Source organism: Rhinopithecus roxellana, chromosome 16 (assembly GCF_007565055.1).
Source record: "Rhinopithecus roxellana isolate Shanxi Qingling chromosome 16, ASM756505v1, whole genome shotgun sequence".
In the NCBI taxonomy this organism is placed as follows: Eukaryota; Metazoa; Chordata; class Mammalia; order Primates; family Cercopithecidae; genus Rhinopithecus; species Rhinopithecus roxellana.
The window spans coordinates 55388657-55404806 of NC_044564.1; the positions used below are offsets into that span (position 1 = coordinate 55388657).

Sequence of the window (16150 nt, forward strand, 5' to 3'; positions counted from 1 at the left end):
GGTCATCATTTCTTTCTTGGGTCAATAAGCTAAGCAAGTGAAAATGACTAACTCTAACTATAATACACAGAAAATAGCAGTTAAACATACGTAAAACAAAAAATGGCCTGGGTCTTACAATTTAGACTGCTCCTAGCCCTGCAGTGTATGACAAGCCACAAAAACCAAAGATCACTTCACATCTGCAAAAGAAGAATGTGGCCATTTTACTTGGCAAAGATCTTGAGCTTTGAGTCAACTACCATCAGATTTTAAATCAGTAGGAGATGAAACATTTTAGTTGTAACAGTTGTATGTGTCTGGACTCCAAGACTACAAATACGTGTTTTGCAAAAGGCAGAAAAATACATTTTTTCCAGGTGTATATCTACTTTTAAAACCAGGGTATTCTATCCTTGGGTTACAACTTAAGAAGACTGCTAAATTTTCACAGCAAAATTAATTGCTGCCAGTTGGCTATCACCCTACAAATCAAGCAGATGACATGTAGCAACATAACAGTTTTCAGAAGACATACCGCCCATAATATGTATGTTTTAGAAGAAAATGAAGGCTTCCTGCTAAAAATATATAGCCCCAGAACTAGAATTGCAGCATTAGTCAGCTCCTAAGAAACCCTGTTTATTATTTGCACTATTACATGTGTAAATAAATGCTTTGTGGTCCTAGATTCAATACACTGTTAAATCACCAATCTGAATTTTATAAAGATTCCATCTAGAAGTGGGGAGTGGGCAGATCAGAGGTAGAGAAATTATCTCCCATACATCCTTAACAATACAATGAGAAGCTATGCATAAGCCTGCAAACATTAACCTATCAGCTTATTATTTCACTGAACTATTTCTATTTTTGATGTTCATCATGCACTTCAGCAAAAGTCAACTTTATAAAGTTATATGTCTTTGCAAAGCCTGGGAACAGTAGGAAAATGGGGAAATCCTATTGCACAAAAATTAATTTTGCAATGCAAAAAATATTTTTCTGGATAATTCGAGCCTTTATGTTTATTTCAGTAAAGCCAAATCCAGTAAACTATTTTCAGCCAGGATTAGTCAGAACTAAAAGGTTGGACTGTTTTCCTTCAGAGGCTGAATGTCTTTCCTGCCTGCAATAGGCCGGTGTGTTCCAGAGTAAATGGATTTGCCTTCAATTGCTTGTCTCTTTCTGCCATTTTTAATGCAGAACCCTAGTGACAGAGTAAGGTTTTGCTGTCTGGAAAGCAATTATTCTTTTCACTCATATAACCTGGCATTCTCGCAAGGTATCAGCTTCAGGTTTTCCTTGAGAAAAATCACAATGTGGTGCATAATGTAGTGACAAGAAATGCAATTCCATTCCACAGGAAATTCTTAAAACTCTTTCAAAAATACCTACTGCTCAGTGAAAAAGTACTTTGAATACTTGCATTATAGCTATCACCTGTTTGGTTTGCTTTTACATGAATCAGAAACCTTGGCCAATCTATAATCAAACATACACATAGTCCAGATTCTTTTTCATCACTGACATACTACAGAAAGAAGGAACTTGGGCTGGGGAACCATAGTACAAATAAATTTCTGTTCAAATTGATTTATATATTTCACATATTTAGTGACCTGCACCATACTCAATATCCAGGGAATACATAGAAATCTTAGACTTTAACTCTAAATGAAATATTTCTGTCCATCTAAACTAATATAAAACATATGTTCTTCTTTTTCCAAGACTTAAGTGAGCTGTCCGAGATTGTGCAAAGCCATCCCATGATCCCAAGGGTGATGCCCTGCTTATAAACCCTGAGGGTTTCTGTGAGGTGTGAAATTGTTGTGAAATCATTTAAGAATCATATTATTCAAAAATAGTACATTTTGCCAAGAAACAGAGAGAGTTCCAGGATGGATGTTGTGAACGGCAGAGGCAAGGAAGAAAGAGACATCAGGCCCACTTCCCTCAGCACCAAAGGCTTCCCTGCTCTTTCTCCTCATACCGCTCTACAAAATTGCCTCTTAAAATTAGTCAAGATCCTGCAAGATTCTGCTCCTGTGTATCCCCTGGGTGATTTTATACTGACTATAAATCATTAGCTAGTCTCTCAACCCTGGAAGGTACAGAGTGCAGGCATGTGGATGCATGCCAGAACACTTTTACCAGCCAAGTTGCTAAATGGTGAGTTCCTTTTCAAATACCAAAACCACTCTTCTCCCCATCCCAGTTCTAGCCGGTTATTGGAGGGAAGGAAAAGTCACTGAATATTTGCTTTGGAAAAGAACTAAAGCTTGCTGATGTGCAATCTGTGTCCTTCTGCTCTTGCACATCCATCCACATTAAGGAAATTCATAGTTGGTACCTGTCTGACATCTCCTTTCCAAGATTTTACACAGTGTGGCAGACTGATCACCTGCTGGGATGGATCATGTACCTTTGCAGGAGGAAATATAGAAATGGAAAGCCACTAATCATGGAATAAACCTTCCCCTTCCTCAAGCTGAAGAGGAACCCCATCTCATGGATACCTAGACCACCACGCATGCAAACTCCATACAAGAAGCAAAGGTCCTCTGTCCCATGGGCCGAGTTGGGAAAAAACACACGTATGCAAAGTAAGCCGGGCCTTCAAGAGAGGTCACCTCTTGCGCTTCGGAAACTCACCGTACACTTGTTGGGCTTCTCCCCGGAGTGGACTCTCATGTGGATCAGCAGTTTATAGCGGGCGTTGAAGGGCTTGTATCTTCGAGGGCAACCTGCCCAGAAGCAAGCGAAGTCCTCCCCTTTGCGCTGGTCGATGTGGACCTTCTCAATGTGCCGCACGAGCTCCTCCTGCTGGTCGTACAGGGCGCTGCAGTCGATCCAGCGGCAGCAATGCTTGCCCCCGACGTCGTCCATCTCCCCGTCGTCGTCCAGGGCGGCCTGGGGCAAGGCCAGCTGCTGGGCGTGGGGCCCGAGCTCCGGGTGATGAAGGTGCGGGTGGGCATGGTAAGGGGGTGGGGGACCTTGGGGAGGCGGCAGAGGAGGGAGAGGAGGCGCGGGGGGCAGGTCTAGGGTGCTGCCCGGGAACTCCTCTAGGCGTTCCGTCTTGAACAGGCCGGCCGGCTGGCTGTCGCGGCCCGGCAGGCCGTGCTGCACCACCATGTTGTTGACCAGGCCTGGCTGGAGGCCCCCGTGCTCCAGCTGTTGCATGCGGTCGTACTCCAGGGCCCCGTCCTCGCCGTAGGCCGGCAGCGCCAGGCCTCCAGGGGTCACCAGCACGCCCTTCTGGCTGCTGGGCACCGGGCACGGCTGGGGAATGCAGCTGCCGCGCACGCCCAGGAAATGCCCGTAGACCTCTGGCTGTGGGGACATGTTGGCCGGGGAAGCCCTCGACCCGTTGATGTAGGCCACCAAGGACGTGGGCGACGTGCGGATGATGGTATTGAAATCTATCCCGATGCCATCCGACAGCGGGGACAAGGACAGTGCTCTCTTCTTAGAGCGCGCCGAGTGGGACCTGGTGGATGAGTGCCGAGGACTAGGGTAAGGAGAGTGGCTATTTTCCATGCCAAAAAGGTAGGATGGCAATGAGTTAGAGACACTATTGCTGGACATGGATGTCCCGGGAGGAAGGCTAAGGAGGTCCCCTAGATCAATGCCATTCTGAGAGCTGTGGTTGGCGGAAAGCGAAGGGAGGGCCCTGTAGCCGTGAGACCACTCCTGCTTCACGCTGGAGGCCGACTGACTTTCTGTCAGACTCAAAGTCGTGGACGCCAAAGACTCACGCGAAATAAGGGACCTGGAACAGCAGCCAGAAGGGAAGGAAAAAAAAAAAGATAAACATTTTAGCAGGATATGGATTGCTTAAGAGCTAAAAGAACACTGCATTGACAATCCCTTAAGTATTTCCCCTAATTACGTTCTGTGCTAAACACACATTCTTGGGCTAAGATAAAATCCAAGGCTTCTAGTTCCAGGTAAATAACATCTTACCAAGAAGAACAATAAAACCTAATGCTCACTGAAATAATGTAACAAAAGATCTATTGTTATAAATAATCTTAATACTTTAGTAATAAATAGTCCTTGCTTTATTTTTAAATAACTTTTTCAATATGGGGGAAAAATTAGAGACCTGGGAAAAATTACTGATACCTGTTAAAGCCAACCAAATAAGTACTTGTTAAGCACCTACTGTGTGCAGCATGTTATGACAGGCTTTTCAGGCAATACAAATCTAAATAGAATCCCAGGCTTCAAGTAAAATCCATTTGGGAAAGCAACATATAAACTCATGCTTTATTTGAAAAAAAGCAAACCTTCAAAGTCAAAGGGTTGTCCAGGGGACTTAATAATTTCACAATTTAGTTTCACTGATATTAAGGAATTATCCTGATTTTTTAAAAGATAGTAATTCACATTGCCAGTACTTAGTCACATCAAATCACCCCAGGAAAGGAAAAAAATATAAAAAGCAGCTATAATATATAAAGGAGTAACTGATAACAAGTCATATCTGGAATTAATGCATTGGAGCCATGCAAGATTTAATCACACTTGCTAGCTGGGTTTTCTGTGAACTCTCGTCCTTAAATCCAAGCAGCTTTGGGCCAAGAGCAGATCATTCACTTTCTGTAGCTCACTTTTGCAACAATTCCTCTCCTATTCTTCTTACCCTTTAAAAAACACACCCTATGTCTCACAATATATTATCTGCATATCAAAATGGTTCATAATGTAGCTCTGGTCACTTTAAAATTCATTTTGTTTTACTGTGACATTGTTGCCTTGAAAATAAAAATCACTTCTCAATCTTTTGGCTAATATCAAGTGTGAAAATAATTAAGGAGAAAAGATATGTCCCTTGGATGAAAATTTGCCACAGAGGCAAGACATAACACACTGTATTTCTTGACCAAGACATGGTATATATCAGAAGAACCTGGCTTATTATATGTACCTGCATTGACTTTCTACTGAGATCTTTTTTTCTAACAAAAAAGTTAATCACAACAAAACATTATATAAAACGTGTGTCTTCTCAAAACGAACACATTATTTCCAGCTGTTAAACATCAACCTGTCGCAAAGGAACTGAGGGAAAAGAGAAGCATTTTCATCCCACCTGTTCATCTTACTCCATCACAAAATGGAAGCCACAAACACCATTTTGTATAAGCATGTGATATTAGCAAGAAAAACATCTCAGCTCCAAAATGCACAGTACAAGGTGATAACACCATGATCAACGAGATGTTACCATCAAGTGAAGTGATGTTTACCAATGACAAACACAGCAGGAATTTACATCCAGTTGCCCTTGACATAGATTTTCCTCTTGATCCATATCCTTAAATTCAGGTTGTAGTCTTTTTGCAAGCTCCAAAGTGGTTTTGGAATCATCTAGTTTTTAATTCCCCAAGGACACTTTTCAATTACTTTCCCAGCATACTTGCAGCATGTGGCTCTTCCTGCAGAGCTCAGCTGAAGGATCCTGGTGATTGGATGTCAAGGGGCCTTTTGGTCTCTTCCCCAGCAAGATCCAGGAATTGCTTTCGGACCCAAACTAAATTAGTAGTCCTGTCATATATAAGGCAGAGACAACTGACTGCTTTACACCCGGAGGTTGAGAAGGTTCATAGAACATAAAGAACCAGAGCTTTGGCAGAGCTACATGCCTGAATGGATGCACATTCTCAGGTGCTACAATTGCCTGTCACTGTCATACTGGAGCATATTAGATTGTTAAGTCATGACTAACAGACAGAAGTATGTTATCCACCTATATATACTTTGCTTATAAAATTGTATTATTTGGTTTCAGGGCAGCCTATAGTGAAACGTTCATTTGCTCCATTGTTGAGAGATGATTCTCATTTCTCTCAAATTATACCTAAATATGGCTCAATTTAAATCTGAGCATAAAGCCATGCAGGCACATTCTATAACTTCTTGGACATCTGAGTTTTCTAAGACAATTATCATATATTTTTCAGAAAGCAAATTCTATATTCTATTCATTAAAGTATTAATATGAACAGAGAACTCTCTTCTATCTCAAACACCTAATAAGAACAAAACTTCCCCCAAATGGCCTTTGCCTAGCAGCCAGTCTCCCTCCTGTGTGATTACTCACATCTTTTAATCTTTCAAAGCTCTAATCCTTGACATCTCTCCCCAATACACTAGCTCCCAGTGAGAGTTCTCTTCCCAAAGAAGTTATATACTGTCTGCAACATGTCTTAAATGTAGCTAACTTCAGGCATCTGTGGGTGTTATATTCTTCAATAAATTTCAAAGTCTTTTTAACAGAAGGGATCGTTTTTATCTTCCCAGTGCCTACTAGAATGTTAGATACATACTAAATAGTCAAAAAACTGTTGATTAGGAAAGTAAATAAATAATATAATGACAATGGAACATTATTTATAGCACTCACAAAGCGTTTTCTCTATATATGATCTCATTTGATACAACCTGTCAGGTAAGTAAACTGGATTTTAAAAATAACTTTTATTTTACAAAGAATAAAACAGGGTTTGGGAAATTTCTCCCAGTAACACACACACACATACATACATACATACATACATACAAACATACACCCCAAAGTTCTTACAGAAATACAAGTGAAGCTGTGCTTGATAGGCAGTGACCTACTGGATGATACACATTCTCTGTTGTTTTCTTTACATTGTACCCCACATGTGACCCACAGTGCTCTGCTTAATTGAAAGACCTGGTATAACAGGCTTAAAGTCACACAAGCTACGATGGGCACCCAAATTTTCTGTTCTTTCTGCAATAATATATTGAATGAATGTGAATGGTTCCAAAGGGTTCTCGCCTCTAACTCCTGCTGCTACCCACACCAGGCCCACGGCAAAGAAAGTGACAGCTGTATCATCATTTGAGAGCAATCTCCATTTCCATATGCTCATTTGATCCTAATGATATTACTTCTGGTGATTGGTTAATTTGGAACTATATGTAAAAGGAAAGGAGACAGATCTTGAACAAAATAAAACTAATAGGAAAACTCAGAAACCATCAGCAAAAATGATTAGGGTGGCTGGTCAAGTAAGAACTCAGTAACTTGTATGGGGCCATAAGAGCATGAGAGGCCTGATGACCATGTTAGATGTTTGCTTCAATGCCAAGCTCAAAATAAGTTCTAATAGATCACATGGAGAATTCCTCAAAAGAAAAGATATATTTCCTATATATGTAGATCATGAAAAAGATGGCCAGTCGTAGTCTATCTGGAAATTTGTGTCTATGTGCCTCAGCAAATCCCCCAAAAGAATTAGTACTGTATTTAAAGACAGGATGGCTTTATAAACTGTTACAATTTACAGAGAGCCTGGAGTGCATCCTCAGCCCCCTTAGCCTTCTCTCACCTTTGTGGATATACTCTCAAAGGAAACCATCCCCAATAATTTCTGATTTAGGAAATAAAAATCTAAAAACAGTGCCCTTTTGGATCTGGAATGACATTCTGTGATGGCTGAACTTTGTCACTGACAAGCTAAGCACCTGGACTTTCTGTGTCCTGGTTCCATTGGGTCTTAAACAGAAATATTTGCAGGTAGCTTATGAATATTTAATCATAAAATGCAGGATTATGATGCATGTGAAAACACTAGAAAAGCTAAGTATGCTACAAAACCCATGCAGGTAGCATCTGATCTTTTCTACTACTCAATGTTTGTTAAGACTGCTCTATGAAACTGCTGTATGATGTTATTATATCAGCACCTCAGCCTTGTCATTTTAGGGGAAATATATACAATGACCTCTGTATTCGAGTTTTGGCAATGCCTAAATCAAGAATGGCTCCTGGATCTTCAAGATGGTAAGATATAGTTTGCATTTATCATTAAGCACAGGTAATCAGAAATGGTTGGAAAATTAATCTAGGCAAATATACAACATTAAGGCATGATTCTTATCATTGGATTAAATAGAATCCAACAAAGCTAAGGAAAAAGAGCTTTTCCCAAGATGAGCACACCCAAAAACCATACCCAACGGAGGTCAAAAGAAAAAATACAAACAGACAATAAATCTATGAAACTTCATAGATTTATTTATGAAAACTTCAATATTGTCAATAATCAAGAATGCAAATTAAGATAAAATAACATTTTACAGATCAAACTGGCAAAGTTTCTAAACTAGCAAAAGTCCTAAAAATAATAATACCTACTAATGAATGGTGTCTTAGAAAACAGGCACTCTCTTATACTGCTGGTTAGTTTATAAATTGCTAGTGAGTTCCTGCAGTACAATTTGAGAATATGTATAAAAAGCCTCAAAACTCTTTTAACACATTTTACTTTTAAGAATTTATTCTAATAATCAGAATTGTGCAACAGAAGATGTACAGAGCTGATCCACTAAAGCATTATTTATAATATTTAAAGAATCGGAAACAACTAAGTGCCAACTAACAAAAGACTGATTTTTAAAATTATAATTTTATTTATAAACTTTCTTTATAAAGTGGAATCCTGGACAGGAAGAAGCCATTATATGATGCTGAAAGAGGCTTTTATTATAAAAGCTTATAATTGTTAACTGGAAAAAGGTAATTAAAAACTATGTAGATTACTAGATCAATTTAGTGGAAAGGAAAGCCTATGTCTATTATATATGTTTAAATATAGCTAGAAGGATGTATATCAAAATTCCACCCATGGTTGTCTCTGCAGATAGAATTCAGGATGACTGTCATTTAGTGCTTGGTACTTTTCCATGTTTTCCACATTTTCTGCAGTGAATAAGAATTATATAATCAGGAAAAACAATACATTTTGCAGCTTTTCATAGGGCAGCATCTCTCAAACTGGACAGTTCATGCCTCCTTTTCCACTTCCATCCACTCCCAGCATGCCCCCAATGTATAAAACACTAAGCTGATTCTCTCCATCTTCTCTTTATCCCTGGTAAAATGTTGAACTTTGCCTCTTATTGAACTGTTGCCTGTTATTCTTTCTCTCCATTGATGAAATACACAAACCAAGGCTCACAAATAAATGCAACCATTCCAAATTGCTAAAAGTAAGTTCCATATTTCACCAAGCCAATTCCCAATTCCTGTTTCTTTGCTCATCCTGAAAAAAAAAAATTCCATAGAAGGACTCAAATAATAAATACATAGTCAAAAACACTTGTCAGTGGACCATTAAGGTGTTGTCTTTTAAGGTTATAAAATTATGCTAAGGAATCAAATATGCCAGAAAACAATGAGATAATGACCCCTCTCTGGCCGACCCATAAAAGGGACTGCATAAGATATATGGCTTAAGCAGTCTGTGCCCTGACTACTGTCAGTTTCACCATTAATTATGACTTCTGCCTTCAAGGCATGGGCTGGACTTGCCACAGAAAGGAAGCTGAAGGCTTCCCAATGACACCCACCGCATGAGCACAGTTCATTTTACATGCAGCACTCAGCAAGTCTGAGGAGTCCCTTAAGGCATAATCATCAATGGGAAAATGACAGCAGCTTCCCATCACAAAAAGTCTCAGGTGAAAAACAAGTTTCTATCTCATGAAAAAATGGGCATAAATAAATGATTCAGGAACTATGATTTCAGAGTCTCAAATAGTGACTAGGAGGGACAGCACAGAGATACAAGAGGGGAGAACGGGGTTAGAAGGAAGGAAAGGAAGAAGACACAAGATCCCAGAACTGCAAGGCACATAGCAGGTTACCGATCCTGGAAGGAAGAGGAAGCAGGGGCTTAGAGAGTAAAATTCCTTTGCAAGACCACAGTTATGGCAGAACCAGAACTAAGAGGCAGAAACTATGGATTGTGTTTTTCCAAGAAAATAACTTCCAGACGATAAAATAATTTATTTCAAACATAAAAATAGACCTTAAACACTGTACAGTATTTTAGTTTTATGCCCCTCCCACCTAATATCAACCTTGAGAGCGATAAAACTTTGTCTGAGGGGTGATTTCCCTTTTCTATTCAGTTCCCTCCTTTGGAGATAGATACATGGCATTTATAGTACCTACTTACTGTGGAACCTAATCGACATTGTGTTGAAATGTTATGTAACTCAAACACAAAAGTATGCCTTTCCAGACACATCAGAAAGTCTTAAAATTTATGCTTTGTATCGTTACTCTCTCTACTAGGCCCCTAAACTTCAACTATTATATTACGCAGATAGTAGGTATTTAACAAATATTTAAGTAGATGGGTAGCTGGATGGATGCACAGGTGGACAAAACAGATTGTAGAGCTGCCTGGAAACTATGCATCATATTCATAGAAAACCTGGCAGGTAAGATAGGTGTACATGGACCATGCAAATTTGCTAGGCCATGATATGACTGCTTCACCAGAAACTGACAAATTTACACACCGTGTTTCAGTCACTGAGGCCCCGCAATCTCAAATTAGGTATTCATTTCACTCACACCACAAGACAGTAGGTATTAAACCATTCCTCCCAATTAAGATGATATGATGGCAATACTTAGTTTTAGACATATTCCCCTACAAACCTCAAATAGAGAGAGTTGCTTGAGTGCGTAAGTGTATGAGTGTGTGTATTTGTGTGTGTGTATTTGTGTGTGTGTATATTTTTGTGTGTATGTATTTGTGTGTGTGTGTGTGCGCGTGTGTGTGTGTGTGTGTGTGTGTGTATTCAGAAAGAGAGGGAAAACACTCATGGGGTGTGTTTATACCATAAAGAAAGGGGAAAAAAAAGTTAACTTGAGACCTGGTATCTGAAGGAGGTATATTCAGGTTGGCTGCATTCATTGCCCTCTGTAAGCTAGGACTGATCTGGTTGCATGCTGTAGAGACCTGGCTTGCTGGAGGTGAAATGGGTCCCAGTCGCTGAACCATCATGGGACTGCTGGTGACCACTAGATTGTTGCAGCTGCCTTTTCCAATGGACTTGCACTGAGGCCCAAAGCCAAGAGCCCCTAAAAACAAATGAATCAAGTTAGCTTTCATGTCCCTTACATCAGAAATCAGTAAACACAGACATGTGCATGCTTATATCAGGACCCATCTTTAGAGACAGTCCTCAGATCATTTCTTTATTTTTTTTAATATTGATGATAGAAAAAGCTTTCTCCAATTCTAATGACAAAGCCATAATGCTATAAGAGAAAACTTCCCATAATCAGCACTCATACAAAATGTGCTTAAATTTTACTCCTTCTATGTATATGTCCAGTTATACTAAAAATCATATTTTATAATATCCTTCCCTAAAGGATTAAGGTGGTAAGTAGATGGGATTGCCTGTATCAAACCAAGTTTTTTCCTAGAATAGCTAATATCTTGAATCACCCAGCAAGGAAAAAACCTGTTTAACTGGTTTACTTCATTCCAAATCTGTACTTTGAAAAAGTCTTTTTACAAGGATGTAGTCTGGCTGTGTCTCTCTGCTCTTGACTTTTTTCTCCTCATCTCAACACATTGTCATTGGACATCTACCCAATTTTTTAAAAAATCAGGATGACAGAGTTGTAAACAAAATGCTCATTTGAAAAACAGCATGGTAACCAAATTGGACATAGATTTTTCATTTTCATTAGTAACAATCAGTGTAGTAAAAGCTGGTACATACCCAAAGGGGAAAGAAAAAAAGGAACCCACAAGAGTCTTTGTCATTATGGAAAAGTGAAAACCAAAGACTTTGAGAAAGGCAAACACTGCCATGATTCATTTATAAAAAAATCATAATAAGTTGAATCATTCTAGACATTCTTTTTACACGGATGCATTTTTTCAAACTTTTTTTTTGTCAACTACCTCGTCAAGTCTCAGTAACTATACACTCTGTTCTCATCTCTAGCAAACAAAAATATATACGATCTCAGTCTTTAACAAATTAAGCTTTACATTTTTCTCAGCAAATTTCCCATCTTTTTCATTGATATATTTGGGATCGAAGTAGGAAGAAAAGTGTCACTGTCACTTTTCTTAGCTGTAGGGGTTCATAATTTCCTGTTTTGTTTTCCCCAAAATTAAATCTATTGATTTAGTGCCTTTACTTGTCATCTTTTGTAACATTCTTCCCAAGAGCCCTCCAAACAACAGAACAAACAAGACATTGGAGCAATTACTGTTTCCATCAATGCAGCCCTATCTCAAAAATGCTGGGGAGTCACAGCATCATTAGCTGCCAGGAATCCTGGTCTAGTGCAGACTTACGGGACACTAAAATCCAAGTGGCAATTGACCTGCACAAAATTACACAGGGATTCAAAGAGAGAACAGAAACTGATTCTACTAGAGTGTATTTTGATGACACCTGTGTGCTTAAATTTAGGCTCTGATATGCCTAGTTTCTTCCTTGTACACTTTCCAAGATTATTCGCTCCAAAAGAAATTTCTCTGATTTTCTTTCCCAGATACATAAACCAGAACCTCTCCTTTACCCCTCCCATTGCAGTTTATATCTGATCCATCTTCTGTGCCTTAAAAGATGAGTTACAGATATTCCGTTTTCATAAGTCATAAAGCACTGTTTTATCAGGGCTTCATCTTGACACCAAGAATAGTAGGTACACTTTTATGTAATGCATCATAAATTCAACATCTTTAAAAATCTCAATAAGCTACATGCATTAGCTTTTCAAACTCCCTTTTTACCTTGAAAAAAAGGCAATGTGATGGTTCATAGCCTAGTCCAGTATATAAGACTGAATGAATGAATTCTCTATATGAATTCTCTCCCCGGGTCCCATTGCTACTAGCCACTACTATTAAAAGCAACATCAAATATCAAGTATTCTGTCAAATTTCATGTCACATATTTATCTAAGGAACTCAGTCATTCCATGCCTATTTCCTCTTCAGTAAAAAGGTATTAATATCTATCTACCTCTAAAACAAAGACAGAGCAGCTAGAACAGCATCCAAGAAATACTACTTGATGGCAAAACATACTAATAGATAATTTCATAAAACTAAAATGGCACATATTATAAGGTGTACCATTATTTTATGTACCAGTAAGAACATGAACTGCCAGTCCAACTAGTGCATGATGTCCAGATTTCAGAGATGTTGTAATGTAAAAACATGCACACCTTAGAGCCAATACAAACTAATGTGATCACTGAAACATTTATTTTAACCCTTACTTGTTCATGCTCTTCTGTCTGCCTGGAATGCCTTTACCCTAACTTATCCACCTAGTGAGCACCTCTGCATCTTTAAGGTCCAATTCAAGGGTCACCTCCTATATGACCTCCTCCTGCACTACCTGGTAGGCAGATCTGACCACTGCTTCTTTCATTTGTCCACATCTGCCATCACACATGTGCCTCAGTACCCACAGCACTTCAGGGAACTGGACTCTGTATGTGCCTGCCATCCTCTCATTTTTATACTTCACTGCTGTTTAAAGACAAAGTCCTTGTTTGAGGCATCTCTACTTCCTTAGCACCTAACATAGGGTCTAATGCACATTACATAATAAAGTCTATCCAGTGAAATTAGAATGAATGAATGAAAATAAAAGATCCATATAAGTGAATATTAAATACTGACAAGTTATTCCACTGAAACTCTCCTGGTTATCTTTTTTGATACACAGTGCCATTTTTCAAAAAGCAAAAACAAAAAAACTCCAAGTCAATCCTTTGATGCCTCACCACAGAATTGCTAACTAGATCTGAATGGAATATGAAGTCAGTGGGGGTAGTAATTATAAATCTATCTTTCTGGGCCAGAATTTTACACTGGTCAAGGCTGCCTCTGTAACTCTCTACTCTGGATTCGTATATTCACACTGTTTCTTGCTTTGTAGTAAAGAAATGCTAATTATCTCCCTAATATCTCCACATTCTTACTATACCACCTCCTACTCCCAAATTCACTGGTCAGCTTTATACTTGATCTTAGCCAAAAGGCCGAGAAGCAATCACTGGTCAACTTTAACCCCATCTAAGCACAAATGGTATCACAAATGGTATCCTTGAAGCATGAAAATTAATGGTGAACTTCTTGGGAACATATAAATGTTTGTGGTACAACTATGAGGATGTTCTGGAAAGTGGAAAATAGCATCATCTGTCTCACACACGCAGGCAAACAAGTGTGACCAAGAGCCACTGTGCTCAATACAGCCATCTAAATTTTTTTCATAATGCCAGAAGCATAATGAACACCTATACCTCCAGACTACTCAGAATTGTGCAGCGTCTTGGAGTGTGGGCTCTGGAGACAGCTTGCCCGGGATCTGCTATCTGGGGACTTAGGCAAATTACCTAACATTTGTGTGCTATATTTCTCCATGTCTATGTCTTCTCATCTGCAAAACAGGAATAAAGTTAACCCTCCCTCTGATACGGTTTGGATCTGTGTCCCCACCCAAAACTCACATTCAACTGTAATGCCCAGTTTTGGAGTCGGGGTCTGGTGGGAGGTAACTGGATCATCGAGATAGAGCCTTCATGAATGGTTTTGCACTGTCCCTTTGGTACTATTCTCGTGTTAAGAGTTCCCATGAGATCTGGTTGTATAAAAGTGTGTGGCACTGCCCACGGCTCTCCCTTCCTCCTGCTCCGGCCATGTAAGATGTGACTGCTTCATCTTCACCTTCTGCCATCACTGAAAGTTTCCTGAGGCCACCCCAAATGCTGTTATGCTTCCTGTTAAGCCTGCAGAACTGTGAGCCAATTAAACCTCTTTTCTTTATAAATTACCTTGTCTCAGGTATTTCTTTACAGCAATGTGAGAGTAGACTAATACAACTTCATAAGGTTGTTATGCCTCTAGTATTAACAACATACATAGAGGACTCAGCACACTATCAAGCACATAGTAGGTACTTAATGGATGTTAACTACTATTGTTAGTTGATACTATGATTGTTACATGCCTGTCATTGCTTTTTTGCTCCATTCTCTTTCTAAAGAAAACATTCCTTTACAATTGCTTGCACAAAACAAGATAGTAAATGATGCTGTTTAATTCTCTTCTCATTTCCAATATTCTTTGTTTTAAGTCTACAGCCAATTTTTTTAAAAAACACCACGTGTCATCACAGAAGAAAAGTTTTCAATTGGCCAAGTTTGAATGTCCCTTAGCTTGTTATTCCTGAAAACTTTTCTGACTACCAGATGTGCCAACGACTTGTGCACTGGTTTTCATTTTGAAATACTGCTTATTTTTAGAGACTACACGATGTATTTTAAAAATGTGTTTACTGCTCAAAGGAGGACCTAAGTGGATGGCATTCTGAGTACCACATACATTCTAGCCAAAATCAGTGTATGCTAGTAGGGAATGCAAACGTTTTGCATTTTCAAATTTCTGAACCTAGAGTTCATCTTAGCAGGGCATGTTTTTAATTAATGTCTTCATTAGTTAAAAGGGTTCTCTTGAAGTCAAATGGCTGATTATGTCACAATTATCACTACTGAGGCTGCATTATTCAGAACTATTTATGTGTATCCACTGGTTCTAAAAATGACATAGATACAGGGAGAACAAAAATGAAATATATTTGGGAAGAGCAGAGAGAAGTAACCAACAGTAACATTGTTATTGTTCATTTATCTGACTCTTATCAAATGCCAACCACTAGCCAGGCAGTCCACAGAGAAAATGGTGAGCAAGATTAACCCAGTCCCCCATGGAGCCCACAATCTAGCCATGACACACCAAACCAACCATTCATTATAAAAGAGGTGATCCCTGCTACTAGGTGGGGTCATATAAAATGATATTCTTAATAGGTCTAAAATGATCATATAAGAGCCATTTCTATATGGCTCAACCTAACACACACGCAAGGTGTTATAGAAACAGAAATATACGTATTAGGGTTTGAGTCCTGCCTCCCACCCTTACTGGCTGTGTGATATCCGGAAGGTCCTTAAGGTCTCTGTGCCTCAGCGTACTGTTCTAAAATGGGGACAGTAATAATACCTAACTATAAGGTTGTTCTGAGGACTAAAAGGGTTAGTAAATATTAATATATGCCCCACTGCCTCTAAGCAGCAGGGTTTTCTTCCCAAACTTTTCCTTGAAAACATTTTTAAAGCTACAGAAAAGTCACAAGAAGAATAGTCAGATGAGCTTCAATTTATCTAATGTTCTATCTATCTATCCATCTCTCTATATAAACTTATTTTGTATTAGGAGTATTAATTTTTGAAACATTTAAGAATAAGTTGCAGATTTCATGTCTTTCATTGCTAAAT

The 16150-nt window shown here is 39.0% G+C and overlaps 1 protein-coding gene across 3 annotated transcripts in view; it reads right to left on the bottom strand.

Annotated features, from left to right (window-relative positions):
- Positions 1-16150, bottom strand: part of GLIS3 (GLIS family zinc finger 3) — a 491079-nt gene that overhangs the window by 308016 nt on the left and 166913 nt on the right. For 2 of the 3 annotated variants that reach the window (XM_030919882.1, XM_010389229.2), the window contains 2 exons: positions 10699-10906; positions 2638-3754 (listed from right to left, as the gene is read on the bottom strand). In XM_030919882.1, the coding sequence (XP_030775742.1) occupies positions 2638-3754; positions 10699-10829 (1248 nt within the window). In that variant the 5' untranslated portion in view covers positions 10830-10906. The remainder of the gene's footprint in view (positions 1-2637; positions 3755-10698; positions 10907-16150) is intronic. The other variant, XM_030919883.1, reaches the window with a different exon arrangement.